Source organism: Scyliorhinus torazame, chromosome 16, assembly GCF_047496885.1.
Source record: "Scyliorhinus torazame isolate Kashiwa2021f chromosome 16, sScyTor2.1, whole genome shotgun sequence".
Lineage (NCBI taxonomy): Eukaryota > Metazoa > Chordata > Chondrichthyes > Carcharhiniformes > Scyliorhinidae > Scyliorhinus > Scyliorhinus torazame.
In genome coordinates this window covers 57,589,080-57,610,880 of record NC_092722.1, presented here as the reverse complement: position 1 = coordinate 57,610,880, position 21,801 = coordinate 57,589,080, and the positions used below count along the sequence as shown (strand labels likewise).

General features: G+C 43.3%; 1 protein-coding gene across 24 annotated transcripts in view; it reads left to right on the top strand.

Annotated features, from left to right (window-relative positions):
* The window catches only part of eif4g3b (eukaryotic translation initiation factor 4 gamma, 3b), a 480,107-nt gene that overhangs the window by 249,173 nt on the left and 209,133 nt on the right, over positions 1-21,801 (top strand). For 18 of the 24 annotated variants that reach the window (XM_072478533.1, XM_072478532.1, XM_072478530.1 and 15 more), the window contains 4 exons: positions 84-137; positions 10,209-10,306; positions 14,370-14,495; positions 19,718-19,856. In XM_072478533.1, coding sequence (XP_072334634.1) covers positions 84-137; positions 10,209-10,306; positions 14,370-14,495; positions 19,718-19,856 — 417 coding nt within the window. The remainder of the gene's footprint in view (positions 1-83; positions 138-10,208; positions 10,307-14,369; positions 14,496-19,717; positions 19,857-21,801) is intronic. The other 6 variants (XM_072478527.1, XM_072478522.1, XM_072478539.1 and 3 more) reach the window with 3 other exon arrangements.

Here is a 21,801-nt window from a genome sequence, read left to right as displayed (position 1 = left end):
TTGCTTAGCCTTGGCTAAGCAATGAGCAGCAGAGAGTATTGGGACCCGAGGCTAAACAAATTTATGTTCTGTTTCATGCCTAGCCTCAGAAACAAGGCGCAGAGGGTGGCCCCAATCAGGAGTTCAGCCACTGTGTGGTGAGTTTTTAAAAAAAAGTCACTTTTAAAAATATATTTATAGATAGGCATGTATATTTTAAGCAAATTATTCAGGAGAGCATTGTAGGGTTTCATCATTTTTATATATATATAGAAAAATAGATATATACAATAAAGCCATATATTTCTATTCACTTCAATGCTTGTGATTCCAAGTGGAAAGAAAAGAGACAAGTGACCTGCTTCTAGCGTCTACCTCCAGGCAGAGAGAGAGAGAAGTCTCTGGGAAGGTTAACCCCCTCCCCGCCAAACACACGGCCTAAGCTTGGCATGTCACTACTGGATAGAAAGATGTAACTTGGAGGTTTGTGGGGGTGTAAGTGTATTTTAACTTTCAACTAACAGTGTAATAAGCCCTGGGCACTTCACTCCAAACTGTTTTTTGTAAATCCATGATATGTTATTTGGATTGCTGTATTAATATACTATTGCACCTAATTTGCAGAATCTTTCAAAATTTCCTTCCAAGTGGTTTCCCTCATTTTTATTCCATGATTCTTTGATATCAGGATGAATTCACTTTCTCTTGGGTTGACTACTCTTGTACCAGAAGGAGCAAAAAGATGCAGTGAGAAAGTTATTTTATACCATTTATCGTATTCAGTTATTTGAATTCTAGAGCAATGGACCTCTGGTAAGATAGTTTGCCAAAGAATGTTTATGTAGTTTGGATATTTTAAAGACTAATTGAAGTGTTGCAGGAATTTGAAAATACCTGAAGACAGATGAAAAATATTGTAACAAGTTGTTGATGCTTCAGTTCACTCCACAATAATTTATTTTAGATGCATGGATACTTGACTATGCCTACTTTTCCATTCCTCCTTTTTGCTTTCTTTTCTTGCTTATCTTCCTCTTTATCCTCTTTGGCTTTTGTCAACATTCCTTTTCTCTCTTTAATTGGACTGTTCCTTTTATCTTGTTCCTTAGTCTGACTCTAGGGGCAGTGGGTTGTCAGGGAGAGTCGTGGTGAATTTTGGAATGTGAACCTCTGGTGGAATATAAGGTGGTGCTGCATCAGTGGGCTGAGTGCGCATTTAACTTCTGATTGGATGCCTTGGTCATAGTGGAGTGTTTTTTTTCACTTTATTTTACTTATTGTTTGGAAAAGACAGTAGCTTGCTTGGCTACTTCAGAGGGCGCACTTAAGAGCCAACCATGTTTGTGTGGGCTAGGAGTCGCATGTAGCCTGACTGGATAAGGGCATCAAATTTCCTTCCCTCAATATCGCTAGTGAACCAGATGTGGTTTGGTATAGTCCAATAGCTTCACTTTTACGAGCTTTTTACAAAATTCGAAGCTTTCATTGCCGTGACAGGATCTAAAAACACAATCTCTGGATTCCTAGAACTATAACCTAATAATTGTAGTACTATATTGCAAATGAGGCCTTAATTTGAAGTCTTATCCGAAAGACAGCAGCTGCAATAATGCAGCACTCTCATGGCTGTGCTGGAATGTGAGCTACAGTTCCTGAAATGGGGTGTAAACATACAACTTTCTCAACCACAGGTAACAATACTGTCACCCAAGCAAGGCTAGAACATGCTTTTTGTTTTTAGATGTATAATGCAGGGGAATTGTGATGGAAGTTGTGTTGCCACTGAAATAGCTTTTTTGCAAACTGATTTACTTTTTCCATCAAGAAAGCAGCCAATCAGTAATGGTGGGGCAATGATGTTTCTGGGATCTGACAAGTTTTTGGATTGGTTGGGGTGGAGGGGAGGGGGTGGTGAAACTTGCAGGTTTGAGGATCCATAGTCGATGGCATTTGATCAGTTGTAGTTGCAGCTGCTGTGCCTCTGTGAAGTTTAAAAAAATAAATAACCCCCCCCCCCCCGTACATAAATAATAAATTAACAAACACCCCGACTTAGTAAATTCCCCCCCCCCGCCCCCCCGAGCTGCTGCTGCCATTGACCAATGTCTATCGTTCTGCCAGAAAGTCTAAGAACGGTTGCCACCGCCTAAAGAACCCCTTGTAGTGACCCTCTCAAGGCGAATTTCACCCTCTCCAATTTAATGAACCCTGCAATATCGATGATCCAGGATTCCACACTTGGGGGCCTTGCACCTTTCCACTGAAGGAGAATCCTTCGCCGGGCTACCAGGGACGCAAAGGCCAGAATTCCGGCTTCTTTCGCCTCCTGCACTCCCGGCTGCTCTGCCACCCCAAATATTGCGAGCCCCCGGCCCGGTCTGACCCTGGATCCTACCACCCTCGACACCGTCCTCGCTACACCCTTCCAAAATTCCTCCAGCACTGGGCATGCCCAGAACATATGGGTGTGATTTGCTGGGCCCCCTGAGTACCTAACACACCTGTCCTCACCCCCAAAGAACCGGCTCATCACAGGTCATGTGTGCCCTGTGCAGCACCTTAAACTGTATGAGGCTGAGCCTCGCGTACGAAGAGGAAGAATTCACCCTCCCTTGGGCATCTGCCCACGTCCCCTCTTCGATCTCCTGTCCCAACTCCTCCTCCCACCTACCTTTCAATTCCACCACCGAGGCCTCCTCCTCCTCCTGCATCACCTGGTATGTTTCCGAGATCTTCCCCACTCCCACCCACCCCCCCGAGAGTACCCTGTTCTGTACTGTGTGTGGCAGTAGCCGCGGGAATTCCACCACCTGCCGTCTGGCAAACGCCCTTACCTGTGAGTACCTGAAGGTGTTCCCCAGGGGAGCCCGTACTTCTCCTCCAGCTCACCCAAGTTCGCGAACTTCCCGTCCACAAACAGGTCCCACAACTTTCGTATCCCTGCCCTGTGCCACCCCGAAAACCCTCCACCTGTTCTTCCTGGGGCGAACCGCTGGTTCCCCCGTAATGGGGTCCACGCCAAGGCCCCAACTTCCCCCCCCATGTCGCCTCCACTGCCCCCAAATATTGAGGGCTGCCATCACCACCGGGCTCGTGGTATACCTCCTTGGAGGGAGCGGCAGCGGCGCCGTTGCCAGCGCCCCCAGATTCGTACCTACACAGGACGCCGCCTCCAGCCTCTTCCATGCTCTTCCGCATACCTCCTGTCTACCCTCACCATCTCCCCCACCAGCCTCTCCCTCTCCCCCCCGCTCCCTCTGCTCCTTGTGGGCCCTAATGGAGATCAGCTCTCCCCTCACCACCGCCTTCAGTGCCTCCCATACCATCCCCATTCGGACCTCCCCATTGTCGTTGGTCTCCAAGTACCTCTCTATACTTCCTCGGACCCGCTCACTCACCTCCTCGTCCGCCAACAGCCCCACCTCCAAGCGCCACAGCGGGCGCTGGTCCCCCTCCTCCCCCATCTCCAAGTCCACCGATTGCGGGGCGTGGTCTGAAATGGCTATTGCCGAATACTCGGTATCCTCTACTCTCGCTATCAGCGCCCTACTCAAAATGAAAAAGTCTATTCGATAATAAGCCTTATGGACATGTGAGAAGAATGAAAATTCCCTAGCTCCCGGCCTTGCAGATCTCTAAGGGTTCACCCCTCCCATTTGGTCCATAAATCCCCTCAACTTTCTAGCCGCTGCCGGCTTCCTACCCGTCCTAGACCTGGAGCGATCCAGTGCCGGATCCAACACCGTGTTAAAATCTCCCCCCATTATCAGGCCCCCCACTTCCCCCATTATCAGGCCCACCACTTCCGAGTCTGGGATCCGACCCAACATACGCCGCATAAAACCCGCATTGTCCCAGTTTGGAGCATACACATTGACCAGTACCACCCTCTCTCCCTGCAACTTACCACTTACCATTATGTACCCACCGCCATTATCTGCCACAATGCTCGACGCCTCGAATGACACCTTCTTTCCCGCCAAGATCGCCACCCCTCGATTTTTGGCATCTAGCCCCGAGTGAAACACCTGACCTACCCACCCTTTCCTCAGTCTTACCTGGCGTGCCACCTTCAAGTGTGTCTCCTGGAGCATAACCACATCCGCCTTGAGCCCCTTCAGGTGCGCGAACACGCGAGCCCGCTTAACCGGCCCATTCAGTCCCCTTACATTCCAGGTTATCAGCCGGATCAGGGGGCTACCCACCCCCCTCCCCCGCCGACTAGCTATGACCCCATCTCGGCCAGCCACGCGCCCGCACCCCACACCTGGCCCGTTCCCCACAGCGGCATACCCCCGTCTCGACCCCCCCCCCCCCCCCCCCCCAACTCGCTCCAGCTCCTCCTTGACCTTAACAGCAGCAACTCAATTTCTCCCCCCCCCCCCCCCCCCCCCCCGGCTAGGACCCATCCTAGCTGGTTTCCTCCCCCCATTGCACTTTCGCAAGTCAGCTGACTCCTGCTGACCCCAGCCACTCCTGCCTCCCCTTCGACTCCTCCCATTGTGTGGCAAACCCTCCTCTCCCGCTCCCCATCCACAGGCTCTCCCCCTCCCCCCTCCGTTCTAAGCGCGGGAAACAATCCTCGCTTCCCCGCCCCGGCCAAGTCTTCGGCGCGGGAAAAAAGCCCGCGCTCTCCACCTACCAGGCCCCGCCACCAACCAAAACAGTGCCCAACCCGCCCCATCCACCCTCCCCAACCCGAAAGAGGAAAAACACAGAGTAAAAGAAACCCAAAACAATGCAAAGCGCCCCCCCCCCCCCCCCCCCCGGAACCAAAAATAGGCATAACATATCCACCGCAGTCGCCAATCGCCCATCCCGACCCTCCGTCTGTGTCCAGCTTCTCGGCCTGAACAAAGGCCCACCTCCGCACTCCAGTCCTGATATATCCGAACCTCCGCGTTCTCCCACCTACTGCTCCTCTCCTTCTTGGCCCACCTGAGCACACACTCCCGATCGTTCCTTAAGACTATCTTTCTGGTCCTAGTTGTTAATTAGATTATGTTGAAACTGGGTGAATACATATCTACATGCTGAAGTCACATTCATCACAAAGGAAGATAGTTTTACTGCTGGATGCTGATCATTGTAGCATTGTGGATAGCACAATTGCTTCACAGCTCCAGGGTCCCAGGTTCGATTCCGGCTTGGGTCACTGTCTGTGCGGAGTCTGCACATCCTCCCCATGTGTGCGTGGGTTTCCTCCGGGTGCTCCAGTTTCTTCCCACAGTCCAAAGATGGCAGGCTGGGTGGATTGGTCATGATAAATTGCCCTTAGTGTCCAAAATTGCCCTTAGTGTTGGGTGGGATTGTTGACCTTGGGTAGGGTGCTCTTTCCAAGAGCCGGTGCAGACTCGATGGGCCGAATGGCCTACTTCTGCACTGTAAATTCTATGGTCTATGATCGCCGTCTCAGGACATTTCTGCAGGCATTGGGTGTAGAATACAGAAATGTAGTACTGCTCAGTAGAGGAGATGTGTGAAGAGATCAGATCAATCCATAAGAGGGTCATTTAGGAGTCTGGTAACAGCAGGGAAGAAGCTGTTTTTGAATCTGTTAGTGGGTGTTCTCAGACTTTTGTATCTCTTGCCCGATGGAAGGAGTTTGGTAACAGCAGGGAAGAAGCTGTTTTTGAATCGGTTATGGGTGTTCTCAGACTTTTGTATCTCGTGCCCGATGGAAGAAGTTGGAAGAGTGAGTAAGCAGGGTGGGAGGGGTCTTTGATTATGCTGCCCGCTTTCCCAAGGCAGCGGGAGGTGTAGACAGAGTCAATGGATGGGAGGCGGGTTCCCGTGATGGCCTGGGTGGTGTTCACGACTCTCTAGTTTCTTACAGTCTTGGGTCGAGGAGTTGCCATACCAGGCTGTGATGCAGCCAGATAGGATGCTTTCTATGGTGCATCTGTAAAGTTGGTAAGAGATGTGGACATGCTGAATTTCCTTAGTTTCCTGAGAAAGTATAGGCACTGTTGCACTTTCTTGGTTGTAGCGCCGACGTGGGTGGACCAGGACAGATTGTCGATGATGTGCACCCCCACGAATTTTAAGCTGTAAACCATCTCCACCTCGTCCCCGTTGTTGCAGACAGGGGTGCGTACGATACTTTGCTTCCTGAAGTCAATGGCCAGCTTTTTAGTTTTGCTGACATTGAGGAAGAGATTGTTGTCGCTACACCACTCCACTAGGCTCTCCCTCCTGTATTCTGACTCATCGTTGCTTGAGATCCGACCCACTACGGCCTTGTCGTCAGCAAACTTGCAGATGGAGTTGGAGCCAAATTTTGACACGCGGTCGTGTGTATAGGGAGTATAGCAGGGGGCTGCGTATGCAGCCTTGCGAGGCCCCTGTATTGTGGACTATCGTGGAGGAGGTGTTGTTGTTTATCTTTACTGATTGTGGTCTATGGGTCAGTATGTTGAGGATCCAGTTGGGGAGGGAAGAGCCAAGTCCTAGGTTTTGGAGCTTTAATATGAGCTTGGCTGGGTTTATGGTGTTGAAGATGGAGCTGTAGTCAATTAATAGGGGTCTGACATAGGAGTCCTTGTTGTCGAGTTGCTCCTGGGATGAGTGTAGGGCCAGGGCGATGGCATCTGCTGTGGATCGGTTGAGGCGGTATGCGAATTGCAATGGATCTAGACATTGAGAGTATGGAGTTGATGTGCCTCATGACCAACCTCTCGAAGCACTTCATTACAATCGTTGTCAAGAACACGAACGATAGTCGTTGGGGCACGTTGCTTCTTTGGCACCGGTATGATGGTGGTCTTCTTGAAGCAGGTGGGGACCTTGGTCTATTATCAATGTGGCGGTCACCATTGACCAGAAACTTAGCTGGAACAGCCACATAAATAGTTGTGACAAGAACAGTTCAAAGACTTGATATTCTGGGCAAGTGACTCAGCACCTAACTTCCGCCAAGTCTGTATACTACCGTAAGGCTCAGGTCAGGAGATGGAATATTTACGACTTGCCTGGCTGAGTACAGCTCTAACAACAAACAGTTCAACACCATCCAGGCAACACCATCCAGGACAGAGCAACCCAGTTGATTGACATCCTACCCACCTTGGCTGTGAAGTCTATGATCTGCAAGATGCACTGCACCAACCCACTAAGGCTTCTTTCCGAGCTTTTACCAAACCTCTGACCTCTACTACCTCTCAGACCAAGGTCAATGGATGCATGGAAACATCAAGTTCTCTTTCAAGTCACTATCCTTCACTGTCAATCCTTCAACTCCCTACCTAACAATGCTGTGGAAGTACCTTCGCTGCATGGACAGCAGCTGTTTAAGAAGGCAGTCCATAACCATCACCTTAAGGGATACCAGCAATGTTTACATCCCATAAATAATAGGAAGAAAAACCTGCTCTGTACTGCATACTTCTTGGTCGGTATATCGCAGTTGCCACTGCAGGGCTGAGAAAGGTGCTGATTGCAGAAGGTGCTGAAACCCTGTAGCTGATACTGACTGGATTTTCCCACTGAGAAAGAAGACCTGAAAAAAGTTTATTTTCTGAGAGATGAACAGTAATTGCAGATGTCTTGGCAGTTGTTTGCAAACATTACCTTGATCGGTCTGCTGGGTTTTTCCTTAAGTGCAAAGTGGGTGTCACTGTGAGCAAAATGTGAACTTATTTGAAATCTCTAGTTGCAATTCAGTTCCCTCAACTGCCCTCATTTAAAGGTTCTCATTTCATCTTGGTGATGGTAACTTGTTTGTAAGGGTATAATTTCGTAAGTATTGGCAATTCTTGTACAGCGCTCAAGTAGCTATTTTTCAAATGGAAGTAGATGGTGAATATCAGCAAGATTGTTTTTCTCTGTCTTTTCTCTGCTACTCCACCGTGCCTTTGTTGCTATCGACAAAAAGACCAAATATCTTGCTGTTGCCTTCATTGTGGTTGGTTAACTTAGCAAAGACCAGGAATTAAACTTTTGGTTTATTTGATTACGCATGTGTACTTAGATAAAACAGTTTTGTAATAGCCACTTTTAAATATTTAGTAAGTACTTTATGTGAGAACGAAACACAGACTGACTATTAGCTGTAAATTTAGGTGCTGTGCATTAAGTATACACGGGTGAATGTGACGTGATGGTGAGGGCTATCTGCAGCTGTATTTCTGGCATATTGCCTGCCTTGGAGCTGGTTTGTGTGAGAATACATTGACGTACATCAGCTGGCCATGTCGGGAAGGTCAAAGGTCAGACTTGCAAAGAATGAGCAGATGTAGCTAGGTGCCAGAGTTTAGAAAATCCTGCAAGTTGCTTCATTGTGTGAAGGTAATCAGTTATATACAGCTGCTGATGCTGGCAGTCTCCTTGTATGCAATTTATGTTGAAATGACAATCACTGGTTCAGTGTCCTACTAGTAAAGCAGCTCCTGATTTCATGTGCTCGTGCAACCTTCTGAATGTGGCAGCAGTGTCCTCACATGGTGGTAGTATTTGCAGTTTAACACGAGATGAAAAGGTTGTGACAAGTAGTGAACTGTACAAGGAGGTCAGTGATATCTGTAATACTTAGAACTCTGATCTGAACCTTTGCTTCTGTGGACCTGCTGATCCAAGTGAGAAGGTTTTTTCATTCTGAATGGATCAGGGAAACATAGAACAAACAGATTTTCAGCACTACTTTGTTTATAATATTGGGTTATGCTTCACGCCCATTTCCCTGTGATCCTGTTATAACTCCATCTGTATTGGTCTGGCAAGTCTTTAGATTGATCTGTTCTGGTTCAGGAATGGCTGTTGATGAGGGAAGACAGTTGAATAAAGAGAGAGTGAAAATAATTGGTGTGAGAAGTGAGTAAATAAGTTAGAGGAAGAAAGATTCAGCTATTCTCATTTAACATGGCAAAATGCCCCACTGTGCTTCACAGGGGAGAAAAATGAGGGCGCTATCATGTGACTGGTTTCTTTCCAGTGGAATGTGATTCTGGTGTAAATTAAGGAAGGTTTCACAATGTGTGGTGAAGCCAGCAACAAGAACATAACTGTGTGGAAGGATGAGAAGCACTAAGATGTTCAGAGACAGGTTTCAGTATTTCCCTGTGATCCTTTTTATATTAGCTTTCTTTCCCCTCAACCTGCTTGCTAATTAAGTAGGCATATCCTGTGTCTTTGTCCTGCATTCTCACCATTTTGTATTGTTGCCTTAATTGATCCTGAGCTGTGATTGCTTCGCTTGCACCTGTCGCTTTTTTGTCCCAAACACAAGTTATTGTAGTCCTATCTTACATTTTCTACATTACATTCAGGGCCCATGAACTGTGCAGCACCCCAAAGCCAATTTCTATAACCAAGCCCACTAAATAACGTGGCAAGATAATGTAGATGCCACAGCTTTTTGCCAAGTGGCTTATACATTTATTTTTCTGAAGTGTGATGGCAGCAATTTTGTCTCTTATTTTAAAGAAAAGCACATAGGTATAGATAACAACATTTGAAGTGCAGACTTAGAGCCTTTGGTGAGAGGGAGAGCAGAAGCTGACTCAGACTGCTGCAGCAGTCCTACCTACCTGCCACAACTACCCTTCAGCCATCAGTCAGTGCCTTCAACAACTAATCCATACTCTGATCAGCTAGAGTTTTAATTTAAAATAGATTTTTACAACAATATAACCTTCCATCTGCACTGGTGAGACACCAACTAAAGATTAGACACCAACCTCTGGGCGTTCAGACGTTATTTCTGTAGTTTTACCCACACGGTCTCCCCTCGCTTTGAAATCACTCCATCTTTTATGCTTACACAATCGGTTCATGTACTACATTGATGCCCCAAAAGATTGTAATTGTGAATTTTGGAGAAAAAACAAAACAATAACAACATCTGCAACAACACACCAGAGTAAGAATGGAAGAAATACTGCCGGGAACTAGATACATTTAGCCTGCTTCTCATTCTGTAGCAGGGATAGTTTCCATGCCTATTTAATCACAAGGCCCTGGGGCCCTGATGATGCAGCATTCCGCTTTTGTGCCCCTTAGCTACATTGGCAGTGGACATCTCAGCATTGCATGTTTGATTTTGTTATAATCTTGATGTAAAGAGACTTCCGAGCTCTCTGCATCTGAAGGACTCTGTCTGCAATTGAATTGCTAGCGACAACTTAAAATTAAAATATGCCGCATTTTGTAAAGCATGTGAAATTTAGAGTTTTCTTCCATCAAAATTGCAGAGCAAAGATGATGAATTTTAATGTACTTTTTTCTTTTACTAGCACCATCCTATTACAGTCAACCTGTGTATTCGCCGTCTGCACCTTTGATAGTGCCTACGCAACCGCCACCACCTCCAACAAAGAGGGAAAAGAAAACGGTATGACAAGTCCATGTGCAGCTTCCTTTCTGTAGGTGACCTTAATGTGTGCAGATGTGTGAAATTAATGTTTAATTCCTAACACGCCAATAGGAACTATCTTGACACATCTCTGGGAAAATAGTTCAACTATTTAGTTGTGTGTCTGGTGTTAAATGTGAAGATTTTAATATGCATTTGATGTAGGCTGAATTTGTCAATTTAAAAGCATTCAGTTTGCCCCATAGCCATCTTATCATTTTGTCCAAGATACATGTCTTTTTTGTTAGCAAAGTAGAGGAAGCTCAAACATTGCAGAGTGAGTTTGATGGCTCCTGCCCACAAATTGGGGACATTTAAAAATGACTTCATTTTTGTGATGAGATCAGAATCTGTAAAAGAAAGAGAAGAGCTTTCTATCCAGCTCAAGGAACGGTGGGATATTGTGCTGTTTTACATGGTGGAAGTTAGCTACCACCTGTCCACCTAGATTTCCAGTAGAATTAGCCTATCTGATGAGTGACTCCACCACCTCAATTTTGGGTACCGATAATTTTGCATCTTGAAATACTTCCACAAAGAAAACATCCTCCATCATTTTAGTGGGGCAGATGAGGTCTGATCTAGCCGCCCAGAACTATTCATGGGGACTGTGAGCCATCAGCAGTATTCTAACCCACCGCACTCTAATGTTATGTTCCAGTCCATTTCTTGTTCGTCCCATCACTATCAAGGCATAGAATTGGGCCTAGTTCACTGTAGTGTTGAAGGCTGTACCACAAGTAACACCAGACATAGCTTGGAATAAGATGCATGCTTACAAAGCTACCACGCAGGGATGTCTGTACATGAAACACCCAAAACATAGGTTATAGTCAACTGAATGATCTCACAAAAAATCAATCAGAGTAAACAATCGAACTTTCAGGAGTGGGGTCTTCATAAATATTCCCATCCTCAATGGTGATGGAGCCCTGCATGTGAGTACAAGAAAAAGAGCTGAAGTGTTCAAACATCTTCAGTCAAAAGTACTAAAAGGGGCCATTTTCTCAACCATCTTGTGCTTACAAAGCAAAAGGATATGACAGCATTTCAAGGCAGCTATTTAGGTAATGATACTCAATGTGCGGGAAGGGACAAAGTGTACAAACATTAAAAACAAATGCAACAAATCAGGTCGGGGGGTAGTAAAAAGGCAAAATGAATGGCTCTTTACGTAAATGGATATAGTATTTGGTACAAATTAAATGAATTGACAGCACAAATTGAGGTTAATGGTATACCCATTATAATGGCTTATAGCCATTATAGAGATGTGTTTGCAAAGAGATCAAAGCTGGGAACTAAACATTCAGGAGTATATGACTTTTTGTAAGGACAGGCAGGAAGAAAATGGGATCGTTTTGTCAGTATGAGATGGAATAAGTATGAGAGCAAGAAATGATCTCCGATCGGAAGATGTAGAATCCATATGGTGGAGGTAAGAAATAACAAGGGGGAGAAGACACGGGTGGGAGTAATCTATAGCCCCCCCCCCCCCCCCCCCCCCCAACAGTAACTAGTGTTGGATGGAGAATAAATCAGTAGATAAATGAGGGATGTAAAAAAGGAAGTCCACAACTAAGGGTGACTTTAATCTAATTAAGTTGGCAAAGGTAGACATGAGGAAGAATTCATAGAGTGCATTCGGGCAATTTCCTGGAACAACATATTGTAGATCCAACTGGGGATCAGGCTATTTTTGACCTGGTAATGTGTAATGAGTCAGGTTAAATAATCAGTCTCATAGTGAAAGATCCTTAGGGGAATAAGTGACCATAACATGGTAGAATTTAGCATTCAGTTTGAGAATGCGAAACTTGGGTCAGAAACAACTGTGCTAAACTAAAATAAGGGTACAACAAAGGAATGAGGGCAGAGTTGGCTGGAATGGACTAGGAACGGAGTGTAGCAGTAAAGATGGTTTATCAGCAATGACAGATGTTTATGAAAATACTTACAACAAAGATCCCAGTAGGAAGAAGGATTGTAGGAAGTTGGATAAATGAATCATGATTAAACAAGAAAGTTTAAGGATAGTACAAAACTGAAAAAACATACTATGTGGCACATATTAATGGTAAGCCAGAGGATTGGTAAAGTTTTAAACACCAACAAAAGATGACCTAAGAAATAGAGGGAGAAGATAAACTCTGAGGGTAAACTATCACGTAATATTAAGCAGGCAATAACAGCTTCTTTAAATATATAAAAAGGAAGAGAGAGGCCAAACCTTGATCCTATGGCACCCTGAAAATGTGCATATTGTTACACTGGGAATAGTTTTTGATTGTACAGTTTTGCAAGCTTGATTCTGTAATAAAATAAGCTGTACCTTGATCAAGTTGCAAATCCTGGCATACTGCTGATTATTTAATGCTGCACATTTGCTTAGTGCTATGTCAATGTTATTTTTGTCCTTTTTTTGAAAGTTGATGTGAATGCCACTGAGGGAAGGAGTCGCTGAAGTTGGGTTATGGTTCCAATGCAGTGGAAGAGTTTTGATATCCCATAAAGTCGGAGCAGAAGGAGAATTCCATGATTATGAAATTTGCTCTACAGGTTTTAAATCAGTCGCAAATTGGTGTTCAAATTGAGAGAACTCTTTAGGTAGTGACAATTTTGCCATAGTAAGGGACAGTAGAATTTGCTGCTGCAAGTCTGGTATAATTTTGTAGTATAGTATTGAGTTGTTCGCTCTTGCAACCATCTCACTACATTTCGCATGAATGGACTATATTTGCCCAGTGAACCAGAAACTGCAAGTCTGCAGATTCGTATTACTGCAAAGACCTCATATTTTTTAGAACTCTGAATCCTACATCACTAGGACTAGTTGCATTTTATTTCCTGCCAAGCATTTCCAGAGGACAGCATATCAACATCACACATGAGAGCTAGCATTAGATTCCAAATTAACGAACAAAATTTATTGCCAGAAATTAAAACAACTACAATACATGTAGAACACACGCTTATGCACAATTACAACAGTGATGGCCTGATCTTTTAAAAACATGGAATGTTCCTGTCTGGCTGTGGCAACGCACTCCTTACCACAAAGTATTCACCAATATTTGCTTTTGATTTTGGACCACCCTGTTTAAAATGCCTTTGTAGTGCATTGTCTCTTGTGGATGTCCATTACTATTATTTTTCTCTTCCTCGTGCTCACAAAGGTTAATTAACACATTGTTACTTGTTTGGAAACCTCAGACAAAGATCACTTCTTGAAGACAGACATGCCATGGCTGGTTAGGCATTTTCAACCTTTCCTTGTTTCACCTTTACATTTAGGCAGCACTATTTTATGTCAATAGCAGAGTTAGTTTGGCTAGTTTCTATCTAATGTGTTAATACATGGCATTTGTCAAAGTCAGGGTATTAGATTTTGCTTAGTTCAAATTGATATGCACTGCCATTGGAGAAAGCTAATCCAGAAATGTTTCAGGGTCTGTACACTGCAGCAATTAATTTCTGTTTTGGCTTGTTTAATAGTGCGGTTCCTTATTGCTTGTATAGTATGTTTAAATTCTGCCCATCATGTTGAAACTGTTTTTAATGGTATATTCGCAAGTGCCTCACACTGTTAACATTGGAAGACATTTAAGTTCCACACTTCATTTTTGAAAAAGGTTTGCAGAATATTACTAATAAGAAAGTTCTTTGAGATACTGTATTAATGGAGACTCCAAGCGACCACTAGCCAAGAATCAACTATGAACTATTTACAGACACAAAGTATCTGCAGTTGGGATGCAGGTCCTACTTTCTCCACTTCCGAGAACCGAGAGCAAAAGCCTACTCTCTCTTAGGCCGCACGTGCTCCTGTCCTATTGAATGATTAGGTCACATGGTCCAACCAGAGTTTGCCCTTTAAAGGGATCTCACAGCAGGGCACTTCCTTACCATTGAAGCTAGAGAAAATAGATATTTATGATATCTGTCAATTTTCTAGACAAAGAATTGTCATTTGGAAAGTCAAAGTGTTGTGAATAATGATCAAGTTGTAACATTTAATACTGTGTTGGTTTCTCTTCTGCAGATTAGAATCCGTGATCCAAACCAGGGAGGCAAGGATGTCACTGAAGAAATATTGTCAGGAGGAGGTGGAAGCAGAAACCCTACGCCACCAGTGGTGAGGCCAAGCTCCACACCCACTCCACCTCAGGTAGTTAGAAAATATCAGACTACTTTAACCTAACAGCCTTCAGTACAAATTAGTTGTTAGTTAAAAGTTGACAGTTGTATAGAATTGTTAGTCTTGCTCCATTTTAGGTTAATTCTGACATGTATCCAGAGATCACCTTTGCCAAAATATTTAACGACTTACTAAAAGTAAACTCCAAACAATACTTTATCTGGCTCTGGCCTGTGCAGGCCAACGGTTAAAGTGTTACTCTCAAAGGGTGGTTAACAACTGGGACAAGTTGGCAGGAAAGAGTGGTTGCATTTAAGAAACAGTGAAGTGCTGTGATGAGACATTGGAAGGATAGTATAATAATAATCGCTTATTGTCACAAGTAGGCTTCGATGAAGTTACTGTGAAAAGCCCCTAGTCGCCACATTCCAGCGCCTGTTCAGGGAGGCTGGTACGGGAATTGAACCCTCACTGCTGGCCTTGTTCTGCATTACAAGTCAGCTGTTTAGCTCACTGTGCTAAACCAGAACACCAGGTCATGTTCTGAAGGATAAAATCAAACGCACTAAACGGTCATCTTCACCCCACCCTACCTTTTGATCATATACAGCCTTTGTAATATATAAACATATGGCAGTTTCATCCTCTTCTGGGAGCTAATTATAGTGGGTGAAACTAAATTACCTCCCATAATAGAAAGGACTCCGCTTTTGCCAGATGAGTCTCCAAATGGCAGTGTTATTTTTGTTGCCCTTCCAATGAGGTGATTCCCCACCCACCTCCCTCACCCATGCCTTTGTTACTCTAGACTTAACTATTCCATGGCACTTCAGGCCGTCCTCTCACTTCTTACATTCCGTAAGCTTAAGGTAATCCAAAACTGCCTTCCTATCTCAGTTTGCACTAAGTCCCGTTCGCTTATACTTTCTGTGCTCACTGGTTTACAGTGACTTCTAGTTAAGTAATGCCCCTTTTAAAATCCTCAATTATTTTCAAATTACTCCATGGCCTCACCCCTCTCTATTTCTCTTTTCTCTAGCTTTCAAACCCTCAGATATCAGTGATGTCCTAATTCCGGCCTCTTGAACATCCCCAATTTTAATCTACCATTTGGCAGCTGTGCCTTCAGCTGCCTAGGCCCTGAAGTTTGGAATCCTCTCCCTAAATTTCTCTGCCTCTTTCCTCCTTTAAGTTGTTCCTTAAAACCTACCTTGCTGTCACCTGTCTAATATCTCCTTATGTGGCGCTGTGAAATTTTCATCATGAACACAGGAGTGATGGGTTGAAGCACCTGAAAACATTTTGCTGCATTAAAGGTGCTATATGAACACAATGTCCTCCCCTGCCAGCCCTACCTCAGTGTCTTTTGTTGCCAAAGCAGCTAATGGTGCTGCAGCAGTTAGCCCATGAAATGAAATCTCAGCTCCCTGATGCACATTATTCTGCAAACAACCACGGCTTTAGTGGTGAGCATCTAAGCCAACATACACTCTTCCATACAGCTCAGGTATGGTGCTGACAGGTTCGCTGAAGGTGAGAAATACGATGAGCGATGTTGCCAAACCTTTAGCCCAAACATTTTGTCAGAACATACAGTGCAGAAGGAGGCCATTCGGCACATCGAGGCTGCACCGACCCACTTAAGCCCTCACTTCCACCCTATCCCCGCAACCCAATAACCCCTCCTAACCTTTTTGGACACTTTAGCATGGCCATTCCACCTAACCTGTGCGTCTTTGGACTGTCTTTGTAAACCGGAGCACCTGGAGGAAACACACGCAGACACTGGGAGAACGTGCAGACTCCACACAGACAGTGACCCAGTGGGGAATCGAACCTGGGACCCTGGTGCTGTGAAGCCACAGTGCTATCCACTTGTGATACCGTTCTGCCCAGTTGATGAATTTTGGAAAGGAAAATTATTGCATGTAATCTATCACAGATAATGGGAGCACAACTATTTTCCGTGGTTGTGCATAATGGTTTTTAACTGGGAATGGTAGCATGGTGGTTATGCAATATGGCTAATAATCCAGAGACTTGGATCAATGATTGGGGCGACGCATTCAAATTCCACCACAGCAGCAGGGCATTTTAAATGTGGATAATTAAATAAATCTGGAATAAAAAGCTAGTCTTGGTACCGATGACCACAAAACTACTGGATTGTCATAAAAATCCATCTGGTTCACTAATGCCCTTTTTAGGGAAGGAAATCTGTTGTCCTTACCCGGTCTGACCTATATATGACCCCAGAGCCATAGCAACATCCTTGTCTTAACTGCCCACTGAAACAACCCATTCTGTTGTCAAGAAACCACCACTTTCTCGAGGGCAATTAGCGATGGGCAATATTAAACGCTGGCTTTGCCAGTGGTGTCCACATCCTGTGATTGCAAATTAAAAATAAATACACAATGGATGCTCCACTTTTAATTTTAGAGTAAATGTAAAAGGGGGAACAGAGAAACTGTCATTATTAATTAATACACAGCTTATTTTTCCCTGTAAAGTTACTGTTTTACGCGAGTTTCCTGATTTATAAAAAAAATATCAATTTAATAAATTATTAAAATTGAGTGAACCAATGCGTACAGCAATGTGCAGGAATTCTCAATTGATTCAGATTTTTTTGGGAGCAAACCTGAGAGCATCAGTATGTACATAGAAATGGTTTTGGGGACTAATACAAGTCTTAAAAGCCTGACATGTGACCATAATTGGGTCAAGTGATTTGGCATGGTGAACATCCGGTGAGAAAATGCTAAGAGTTTTTATTTCACAGCAATGTATGAAATGGTGAGAAATTGAAATAATTTGAAAATAGTATTGGGTGTGTGTTATATAAAACCCTATTTTTGTAAAATAAAAGCAAATGTGACAATTTTATTCCCTCATTTTGCAAAATTTATAAATTCATCAACTGATTTACATTGAGTGGAACTGGTAATATTGCACCTACACATTCAGAAATTCAAAAGTGCCTGAGTGACGATGCATTTAAATTTGTTTTTGAATTTTGAACTTAATTTCCATCCAATTTCATGAACCATTTTTTTTGTCTGGTTTGCTCTTTTAGTGAAAATTAGCAAAGCATGCAACATCTAGATCTGTAGGGGAGCTTGACTACCAGCTCCAGTGTTAATGTGGCTCACGGTGGTCGTATGACTAGTAAGGATGTCATATGATCACTGGTTTCCTCATTTACATGGTACAGTAAAGTGGAATTACGGGAAAAGTGCAAGCACAACTCAGGTGCTCACTTGTTCTGAATGAAATGGTATCGCCACAGTTAGATATTATACATTATAACTACTGTGCAATGTATTCTTGAGATTTAAAGCAAAGTTGACATTTGCTGAAGTATAACTTTCTGAAATGTATGCGTGTACTTGTTTAAAGTATTGTCTGTGTTTCATGTTGCACTGAATTTTAAATACTTGTCTGTCTTCTGATGTGTACGATGTATCATGTTCCCTCTAAGTTTAAAAATTGCAATTATGTTTGGGGGGGAAAACAATTAATAATTTCATTAATAACTTCAAAAAGATAAATTTCAGTGGCAGGCCCTACTTTTTGTCAGTTTTTAGCAATGTATGTGAAATGTTTTCACAAAGGCGTTCGCTCGTTAGGCTGCAGCCAGAATAGCGATTATTTCAGTTGCTTATTTTAGTTGAATTTAGATTAAACAAATTCAGCATTAGCTTGCTGACCCTTGCCACCAGATTTGGACCCACAGACATGTTTGTACTAGTCATCAGTGCTGTTTTGTTGGGTATGAGATGGTGCCCAATCATTTGCAGGCTGGAACTGGTTTTCAGTGTGGATTTCAATGGAATTAAACGCTTCACCAGCATTCAGAACTAAAGCGACTTTAAGAAAGAGCATCCATGTAACTTTAAGCTGTTTGAATTTTGACCTGATTGTTGTGAATTTGGTCCTCTGAATCTAAAGCAACTAGGTGGGCCTCAAAGTTCTCTGAAGTTATAAATCTATATAATTGCAAGACAGTGCCCCCTTTCTTACCTCTTGTTTCTGTTCACATTACATGTTTAAGAGAGTAATTATACTTAGTTTTCGATCCGGTATATCCTCCTTGCTATAGAGAGCACTTAAAAATGAAGTTTGTTCCATCATGTCTCAAATAGAATTGAACTCATGGCCAATCTTTGACAACTGAAAATATTGAGAAGACCAAGGTGGGTGTTTACAACCACTGGCAGCATCCATTGAAAATGAGGACATTGGCTATGTAGTAGAGGTGTGAGGTGCCACAATGGTTGGAACTCCTAAGTGTTGGCTGACATTGTGATGAGTTTACCAATTCATGTTCTTAATTTTACAGACCTAGTCTTGCAGTGGCAAATGAAAGTTGGCTCACGGAATTTGTCCCATTTTCCTTCTCTCCCCACTCCACCCCCCCACCCCACCCCACCCTGTTGCAATGGTTGCCCATTTTCCTGGCAGTTATATCGGTAGAGCCCTGCGAGCATATCTGAAATTAACCAGTATTTTTTAAATCAAGAGTAATACGGTCTATAGCCAGCAGCAAAGAGGGGTGTTATTTTAATATACTGTAAAAAGTATTAAAGCTAAATAGTTGATTTGTTTACTCCCCTAAGTTTACCAACTCAAATATTGTTTACCAACTCAGTATTTTATTTAGCTGTTGACTAATTTGTAACATTTTGAACCAAATCAGAATCAACTAAACAACAATGAGTGATGGCATTTAGAGATACAGGCATCCGTATATAATGGCCATAGAATTAAAGTTACTGGCAATTTAAAATATAATTAGAGCTTGTGCCTTTTTAAAAATTACTTGCAAAAATTACTAAATTTATCCTCGTGTATGCTAGATTATTCATGCTGCAATGTTCCTTGATAGCAAATCTTCACAAACAATCAGCAAGAAATTCAAATCATCAATGGCGATGTAGGATTTTCTAAAAGAGCTGAATTAAAGAGGGAAAATTATAACCATTCTCATGTTGCAAGTTATTGGCTAGTCATCCACAATAGATCAAAAGAATTCTTAGAGGGAACAGTGAGAATGCATTTAGCAGAGTTTTGTCTGTTGTCTGTCCTTGTTAATGGTAATCCTGTTTTCTTTTCCTTCTCAATCCTGCTTACTCCATCTCTTTGTTTTGGTTTTGCTTTTTGTTCTTGAATTTATTGTCCTACTGTGGAATTTCATGGAAAACCTTTTTTTGCTTATTTTCCTCTTTGTTGCGTGTTCCATGTGCTAGTTTTTGTGTCCGCACCCTCATTATCCTCACCTGTTGTACCTCAAATCCCAGCAGCTGCCCAGTCAAGTTCCAGATCATGGACCAGTTTTTGGAACTGCGGAAACTGCTCACATGTCCCCAAGTGTGGACTTCAAGCAAGGTTTGTTCAGTTCTTTTTTTGGTGTATATTGATGCAATGTTTTGACTGATAAATAGAAACTGTTTAGCTATGCTAGTTATTGGGTATTTAATGCTTGGTGGGGAAATGGATGATGGCCCTTTACTTCATTTTGAAGATTGTTTTAGTTGAGTACCATAGCTACTAGAAATGACCACATGACATTTTTTCTTCTGGGTTGATTGAGGTTTACTGTAAAATTCCGGTTTTGTTATGGATTTAGCTGCATTGTCACTTTCAAGACTTAAAATTGTAATGTCTGACGTGCATGTATATTTCCCAAAAATGTGTTTATATGTACAGATAGTAAACTTATTTATGCTTCTTTAGCCCTTGGTGACTGTTAGCTGTAGCCGTGAACAGTTACTATAGCACATGATTAACAGAAAGAGTTGGGGTAAGGAATGGCCATCATTTTGGAGGACAATTGCCAGATAAGTCTTAAATTGTTTTATATGATTCACATGATGGCGGCCAGAGGACTAGCTTCAGCCATTGTTCTGAGAATGATTTTCACAAGAGGTTTAATATAGAAAGCAGTGATTTACAAACATAATATAGGCCTATTGTTTAATCTTAGTTCATGTGGTGAATACTGCCCATGAAGACAGATCTCCTCAGTGTGACACCTGCCCATTAAAGCCCGCTTAACGGGGCGATTGACAAGAATTCTATTATGTAAATTTTTCAACACAACTATTCAGCAGGTAATAATTCATCACACATTATTCCAAACCTTTTTTGTTAACCATCACAGAGTCAAAATCTGTACGGATGTGTGACAGAAAAGGGCCTTTCATGCGGTGGATTGTGATTTAAAACACAATCACCTGAAACTTAAAATTGCAGTACTAAGCTATTAATGGCTTATGGGGTAGTGTCCCCAGTTATTGCCTCCTGACCTCTAGATTAAAAACAAGGTAAGCGGTTAATGTTTGTTTCTTGCATGGAAGCTGCACTTTTCAAAGAACTATGGCAGCTAATTTAATATTATAGTAGCTTTGTGACAAAAATTGCAGTCAAAATGGTATTTACCTCCAGCAAATGTTCAGTTGTAGTTAAAGATTAGAGAAAATTTGTTTTGTCAGCTCCTTTGGTCCTGGGTTACATCATTCAGTATTGTTTTAATCTGTTTGATATTACTTGTCTACTTGAAGAACTTTGCATGTTTCTCATTTAAAAAAAACTTTAGTTTGAGGATGTTGGTATCTTGATACTCTTAATAGAGGTAATTAATGTTAGATTGGGGAGGGCTGAGTGACCTCAAACATCCCCACCATCAGCAGCCTAAATTTATCCCTAAATTTCTTATAATACTCCAACGGGAACCCATCTGGCCCTTCTACCTTCCCCGACTGCATCCTCCCAATTGCCTCCTTTATCTCCTGTTCCCCCATCGACCCCTCCAATGTGGCCCTATCCTTCCCCAGCCTCGCGTATTCCAAACGGTCCAGGAATTCACACCTCTCCCAATCCTCTTCCGGTGGCTCCACCCTCTACTCCTTATCCACCTTCGCCTGAAACTATATCACATCTCCCCTCACCACCACCTTCACAGCCTCCCATACCACCACCTGCGAAACCTCCCCCATGCAACTAAATCCCACATATTCTTAAATTACCTTCCTGATCTTTTCACAACCTCAGTCCCCCAGCAACCCCACATCCAATCTCCACCCCGGCCTCTGCACTGCCCCCTTCTCCAAAACCTTGTCCACCCAATGCGGCGCATGATCCGAAATTGCTATTGCCAAGTATTCTGATCACTTAACCCCCCCCAGCCAACAGCGCCTTCCCTACCACAAAATAAATCTAGCCTCGAATAAACCTTATGGACCGAGGAGAAAAACGAGTACTCCCGCAGCCCCGGGTACAAAAACCTCCACGGGTCCACTCCTCCCATTTCCTCCATAAGCCCATCTCTCTC